A 7,156-nucleotide genomic window follows, 5' to 3' on the forward strand; every position below is an offset into this window, starting at 1 on the left:
TGGGGGGGCCTGGTTTCTGGGGGGTGGGGGGACTGGGGGTGCCGAGGGGGCCCGGGCCCTACCCAGCAAGGGGAGACGTTGGGCAGGGGGCTCAGACCCGCCAGCTGGAGGCAGCGGATGGTGAGAAGCTTCCGGTCCAGGGTTAGGTGGATGGATGGCTTCTCACCCGCAGAGGCCGGGTCCAGACCCTGCGAGGGGAGGACCCGAGGATGCTGGACCAGGGGAGGGAGGGCGGCCCGGGGAGGGAGGGCGACCCGGCGACGGATGGGCTGGGTTGGCCTTCGTTAGCCAGTCAGAAGGCCGAGTGTGTGGGGGGACCCCCATCATCTCTCCCTCATCATCCCCAGGTCTGAACAGCGTCCCTGAGCTTTTTGTTTTCTCAAGGTTGGTACTTTGCCACTTGAGCCACAGCTCCAGTTCTGGCTTGCTGCTGGTTCATTGGAGAGCTCAGTGACTCAAGGACTTGTGTGCGGGTGTGTACACGCACGCCAGGGCTGGCTTTGAACCGCGATCCTCAGATCTCAGCCTTCTGAGTAGCTGGGGTGACAGGTGTGGGCCACCCGGTGCCCAGTGTCCAGTCCTCACTGGGGCCGAGTGAGCCCAGGCCACATCTTTCCAACCTCTATCCGTCCTGCAGCAGTGGAGGATGCTGGGGAAGGAGGTCAGGGAAGCAGGCCCAGGGGACAAAGACGCAGCTCGCACACATCTCAACCTGATGTTCCTTTGGTGGCATTAGCATCGTTTTTGAAAGAGGGAAAAGAAATGTGACTTGTCTTTCAGTTGGTCCAAAATTCAAAGGCTCTTACGAGATTCTTTTGACCTAATCTCAAACACTGTGGAGAGACAGACTGGTTCATTTTTTTCGGGGTCCGTTTATTTTTGGCCTGTTCTTCTGTGAGTGGGAATGATGAACGCAGCAACCCCATTTTTTTCCCTCATTGCTCTTCAGTCGATTCATTTTTATGTTCAAGTGACCTGGACTTATTGTTAACGTGGGATTCTTTGCAACGTCTTTTCCAGATGGGAAACCCATGTTACGCCAGGGAGACACGGGGGACTGGATCGGCACGTTTCTGGGTCACAAGGGTGCTGTGTGGGGCGCAACGCTGAATCAAGATGCCACGAAAGCGGCCACGGCGGCTGCGGATTTCACCGCGTAAGTGCCCGGGGTGCCGTGCCCGGGGTGCCGGCTCCTCCCGTGCCCGTGTCCCGTCAGGACCAGTCCTGGCCTCGCTCAGTTTCTAGGTGTCCAGAGCAACAGAATATGGGATGTTGGAGCTCACTGCTGCTCCCGCTTTGGTCCCCTGCACTGCTTTGTCTTCAGCCGTCCTGAATTCTCCCAGGTTGGGGTGGCTTTCTCTTGTCTTACTCGGGAACCTAGGGACGTGTGTGAGTCTAGACCATCATCAGCGTCAGCCTTGTCCTGTGAAAGCCCTTCTTCTGTCTCTCTCCCGCTTTGGGACCCACAGTCATAGTCCCAGAGGTTTGTCGCTTCCCTTTTTACCCCTCAGCTGATGTTAACTACTTAATTACTCTAGTTTTCTATTTCTTAGATGGTATTTGTTAGGACCGGGTGGCCATTTTACATTTGCCAAATAAGTTACTTGGGAAAAGTCTTCTAAAGTACAACAGAGGGCTAGTGAATTCTAGATCTTGACTTTGGTTTGTGGAGTAGTTGCTGTAAGTTTAGAGTCTTGTTTTTTTACTCAGTTCATTACCGGGGATGCAGCGTGTTGGTTTTGTAATGAATTTAGTAAATTAGATTTAATATACAAAACATACACAATGCTACAGACCATATAGACACTTGGTGGGGAGTATTTTAAAGTATTCGGAGACCTGATGGTGGTGCGCACACCTGTAATCCCGGCATTGGTAACACTTAGGAGGCTGAGGCGGGAAGACGAGAAGAAAGAATTCAGAAACACCAGAGAAGTTTATTATGGTAGTTGGGTTATAAAGCTGATGGCAATGAACTCCTGCTTGATAAATTGCTGTTTTCTCTTCCTTTTTTTTTTTTTTGTGGTCGGTTGTGGGGTTTGAACTCTGGTTGGGCGCTGTCCCTGAGCTCTTTAGCTCAAGGCGAGCGCTCAACCGCTTGAGCCACAGCACCACTTCCAGTTTTCTAGTGCTTTATTGGAGTCTCACAGACTCTTATCTGGCTTTGAACCTCGATCCTCAGATCTCAGCCTCCTGAGTAGCTAGGATTACAGGCGTGAGCCACTGGTGCCTGGCTTTCTCTTTGTCTTTTCTCTTTTTTTCCGTTTTCTTTTGGTCCTGAGGATTTAACCCAGGACGTTACACTTCTAGGCAAGTGCTTTGCCACTGAGCTACATCCCAGCCCTAAGGTACTGTGGTAAACATAGGTGTGGGGGTAGCCAGTGCAGACATCGCATGCAGAGAGCTTCTGATTATGCTCTGGGCCAGCTCATGTGCCAGGCAGTGTATTCTGTGTGCATTCCTCTCCCCCCCCCACACTCTTGTAGAATCAAGAGCTGCTCCTCCCAGTTGGACAGATGAGTTCAAGTTGGTGTTAGGAAACTGGAGGAGAAAGGAAGCAGGTGGACTCGATCTTCCACCGGTGAGGGCTGTTTATTGAGATAGAGCAGCTTCCAGTGGGCTTGGAGACTGAGCGAAGAGCTGGGGCAGGAGTTGGGTTTTTATGGGGTCTGAGCAAGGAGACGGTGGTTATGTAACATCTTTTTCACAGGCAGAGGAAATTAGAGAAGTCTTACGGAGGCATTTAGTCTTGTTTTTGTTTTTGTTTTGCTGGTTCTGGGGCTTGAACTCTGGGCCTAGGTACTGTCTCTCAGCTCTTGAGCTCAAGGCTAGCATTCTACCACTCAAGCCACAGCGCTACTTGCTGTTTTCTGGTGGTTTATTGAAGATAAGAGTCTCACGGACTTTCCTGCCCAGGCTGGCTTTGAACCCCGATCCTCAGATCTCAGCCTTCTGAGTAGCTGGGATGACAGGCGGGAGCCACTGGTGCCTGGCTAGTCTTTTTCTTTAGTTTTAAGTATTTTCTAACGTTGAGAAAAGATTCTAAGGCAGAAGATTGGTAATGAATGCACTCATAAAAATTCACATCCAGTGTCCCTGGTAGTTAAAACGAGGCTTGCTGCTGTTTTCTAATGTTGGCCAGGTTGAACATCCTTTTAATCATCCTCCCTCCCCCCCCCCCATTTTAGCAAAGTGTGGGACGCGGTCTCGGGGGACGAGCTGATGACCTTGGCGCACAAACACATCGTCAAGACGGTGGACTTCACGCAGGTACCACTGCAGATCGCACGGGGGTGCCGCTCGGGGGTGAGCACCGGCCCCCACGCGGGGTGCCCGGGCTGCGGACTGCGCGGGGGTGCCGCTCAGGGGTGAACACCGGCCCCCACGCGGGGCGCCCGGGCTTCCACTCCCAGCAAAGCCAAAAAAATGAAAACAAAAATGAGACCATCGAGAGGCTTAAATGTCTGTAGAGTAAAACGACGAATGCTTTATTCTGGGCTCTTTAGCATGCCTTGTTTTCTTGGTGATTTGATCGTTGCGTATAAGGCTGCACGGGCTTGTTTGGGATCCTGGGTCTGCCGCCCGTCCAGCGGTAGACAGCTGTCTACAAAGCGCCAAGACCTTCCCTGATGATTTCTGCGAGATCTGAGACGTGGGGGCGGCCCCGCGGGGGGAGGGGCCTGGTCAGGACGGCCCCTGGGGACGTGGCAGCCACCTCTGTCACCTTGCTGCCTTTCCCACAGCAGTCCCGGGTCTGGGCGTTTCACACAGAACTACAAGCGCGTGCAGTTCATGAACGCTTCGCTTCTTCGCTTTCAGGACAGTAATTACTTGTTAACCGGGGGCCAGGACAAACTACTGCGCATCTATGACTTGAACAAACCAGAAGCAGGTGAGCAGGGGGTGCGTGTTGCTCTCTGGGTTTATGTTCCTTCATTGCTTTTTTCTTTTTTGGTTGGTCGTGGGGCTTGAACTCTGGGCCTGGGCACTGTCCCTCAGCTCTTCAGCTCAAGGCTAGCGCTCTACCACTTGAGCCACAGCGCCACTCTGGCATTTTCTGCTTATGTGGTGCTGAGGAATCGAACCCAGGGCCTCATGCATGCAAGGCAAGCGCTCTACCACTGAGCCACCTGCCCAGCCCTTTGTGAGTTCTTGGGGATATCATTTCTAGTCCAAGTGCACCTCTTGGTATGTATTGCTTTTCACAATTCCCTAGCGATCTGTGTGTGTGTGTGTGTGTGTGTGTGTGTGTGTGAAATGGACGCGTGCTTTATTAAACGGGCATCTTTGCAGCTGACCTTGATTAATGCTCCAGCCACGTGTAACATTTCAGTGTCTGGGCTCCTGTGATGGACAGGCTAGTGCCTATAAATTGAACTGTTCAGGAGGCTGGGATCTGGAGGATCACGGGTTCACAGAAAAGTCAAGAGACTCCATCTCTAAAATCGGCCAAAAAGCCCGGCGTGGCTCCGTGCCCGTCGCGTGACTGTGCTTGGCCGCCACGAGGCCCCGAGTTCAAACCCCAGGACCGCCACGCACAGAGCGCAGATTGCCCTGATCTTACAGTGGACTGGCCACCGCCGTGAAGCCGCTCTGCGCATGGGCTGACGCGGTTCAGGGCTGTTTTATGTTCCCGCCATGCTGTGTCTGATGAGGATTTGGAGACTTTTCTTTCTAAGCTGCTGGGGCACCCTCCATTGCTTTGCTTTCCTCCCCTGTCCCGACTTTGGGCTTTTCCCCATGTGTTCCTCATGAGGGCGCGGCAGAGGGCGGGGTAGCAGTAGCCTCTTGTGCATAGGGAGCACATCTGTTAGCCCCGCCAGGTCTCCTCTCCCCGCGTTATGTGGGGTTCGTGGTTACCGGTGGGTCTCCGTTTCCCCAGCCGTGTGGTGCACACCCGTAGTCTCGGCTGGGCCCTCTCAGCCGCGGGCAGCCGGATCGTGTGTGCGTGTGTGCGTGCGTGGGCTTCCCGTCTGGCGGTGGACTTCCCTAAGGAAATGGCGGGTTTGAGGTGAGGGGGTGAAGTGTGGCGGTCCCCCTTACCGCGGGGTGCGCCCTGCTGCTTGTGCAGAGCCCAAGGAGATCGGCGGGCACACGTCCGGCATCAAGAAGGCCCTGTGGTGCAGCGGCGACAAGCAGATCCTCTCCGCCGACGACAAGACCGTCCGGTGCGTGGCGCCCCTCGCGCGAGAACTGCGTTCCCCCGGATCAGGGGCTCCCGGGCTGGGGGGGAGGGGCCTGGGCCTGCGCCTGCTGGCGGCCCTCCATGCTGCCCCGTACTGCCGTGCACAGAGCAGATCTGGGGAGGACGGAATTCCCTCCCAGCCCCAAGCCAGCAGGGGTGCAGGCCCAGCCCTGGTCACCCGAGGTCCACTACGCAGGTGCGTGCAGCCCTCCGCGTGGCACGCCACGGATATTCTTACGATGACACGTGGCCGTCCAGCAGCCTGCCCCTGGGGCCGGGCGTTTGAGGATGTTCTCTATGGGGTCCGCGGTCCTGCAGGAGCAGGGGGTCGTGGCTCCGTAGTCAGAGCCATGGGCCCACGCCCCTTGGTTTCCGTGCGCGCCCACAAGCACGCACCCTGTCTCTCCCCCCTCTCCTCCCGCAGCCTGTGGGACCACGCGTCCATGGCGGAGGTGAAGTCCCTGAGCTTCAGCATGTCGGTGAGCAGCATGGCGTACATCCCCGAGGGCGAGATCCTCGTGCTCACCTACGGACGCACCATCGCCTTCCACAGCGCCCTGAGGTACGTGTGCCCCCCGTGCCGCGCCCTCCCTCCCCACCAGCCCTGCCCCTTCCTGTGCGCACGGTGCGCCAGGCTGGCGAGTCCCGTGCTCTCCCACGTTCGCGCCATGCCCACCTTGTGCGTCGGGCAGGTGCGGGCTTCGGGTGATCCACGCGCGCCATCGTGAAGCAGGAAGGCCTTCGCCGCTTTTTCCGTTCCCTGTGTCTGTGTCTGTGGGTTTCCCTGGGACTTCTGGACTGGAATGAACATAATCCTGACCTTTTTTTTATTATTATTAAGAAGCATTCTTGTCATCATGCGTGTCTTTGAGAACCACGAGCGAGCCCTGTGGTGGCGTGGGGGAGCAGAGATACCCCAGCCGAGCAGGGCAGTGCATGCGCTTAGTCCCAGCGCTTAGAGGAAGGGGGGCGGTGAGCCTGGGGTACACACACCCGGGGGTCCCAGGCTCAACGCCAAACAGGGCCCGGAAAGGCGGCGTGTTACCGGTCGGTTCTAATGACTCCAGACCGACTGGCAGGCCCCGGGTGCCCGCGGCCGGAGGTGTGTGTCCGTGTCGCAGGGTCACGCGTCCGTCCGTCCTTCCCTTGCTGGCGGCAGGGGAAGGGCTGAGCGCTGAGCGCCTCCTCCTCCTCCTCCTCCTCCTCCTCCTCCTCCTCCTGTCCCTCAGCTTGGATCCCATCAAGTCCTTCGAGGCCCCCGCCACCATCAACTCGGCCTCGCTGCACCCCGAGAAGGAGTTCCTCGTGGCGGGGGGCGAAGACTTCAAGCTGTACAAGTACGACTACAGCAGCGGGGAGGAGCTGGGTGAGTGCGGGGACCCCATGGGATCCCCAAAACCCTCTGCTGGCCGCCCGGGGTCCTCGCTGGGACTGAGGCTGCCCAGAACACAAGGCCATGGGGGGGGGTCGTGGGCCATGGGGGGGGTCGTGGGCGGCTGGTGTTGTGTGGCCAGGGCTCTGCTTTTCCACACCTCTCTGTGTCTGTCTCTGCGTCTGTCTGTCTGTCTCTGTGTCTGTTTCTGTCTGTGTGTCTGTCTGTCTCTGTGTCTGTCTGTGTCTGTGTCTCTGTCTGTCTGTCTCTGTCTGTGTCTGTCTGTCTGTGTCTGTCTGTGTCTCTGTGTCTGTCTCTGTGTCTGTCTGTCTGGCCGTCACCCCGGTGTTCCGGGTCCCCGTGGGTGGGTGGTGGTGACGTCACGGCGGCCTGGTCCTTGCAGAGTCGTACAAAGGTCACTTCGGGCCGATCCACTGCGTGCGCTTCAGCCCCGACGGCGAGCTGTACGCCAGCGGCTCGGAGGACGGCACGCTGCGCCTGTGGCAGACGGTGGTGGGCAAGACCTACGGCCTGTGGAAGTGCGTGCTGCCCGGTGAGTGCCCGCGGCCCAGCGCGCCCAGTGCGCCTGCGCGGGGGGG

The 7,156-nt window shown here is 57.3% G+C and overlaps 1 protein-coding gene across 1 annotated transcript in view; it reads left to right on the forward strand.

The window, feature by feature from the left end:
- Positions 1-7,156, forward strand: part of Strap (serine/threonine kinase receptor associated protein) — a 45,748-nt gene that overhangs the window by 33,906 nt on the left and 4,686 nt on the right. The window contains exons 2-8 of the mRNA XM_013025048.1: positions 1,021-1,156; positions 3,189-3,270; positions 3,820-3,892; positions 5,072-5,168; positions 5,610-5,747; positions 6,415-6,551; positions 6,961-7,137. Of these exons, the coding sequence (XP_012880502.1) occupies positions 1,021-1,156; positions 3,189-3,270; positions 3,820-3,892; positions 5,072-5,168; positions 5,610-5,747; positions 6,415-6,551; positions 6,961-7,137 (840 nt within the window). The remainder of the gene's footprint in view (positions 1-1,020; positions 1,157-3,188; positions 3,271-3,819; positions 3,893-5,071; positions 5,169-5,609; positions 5,748-6,414; positions 6,552-6,960; positions 7,138-7,156) is intronic.

The sequence above is a fragment of the Dipodomys ordii genome, unplaced genomic scaffold (genome assembly GCF_000151885.1).
Source record: "Dipodomys ordii isolate 6190 unplaced genomic scaffold, Dord_2.0 Scaffold81, whole genome shotgun sequence".
NCBI lineage: Eukaryota > Metazoa > Chordata > Mammalia > Rodentia > Heteromyidae > Dipodomys > Dipodomys ordii.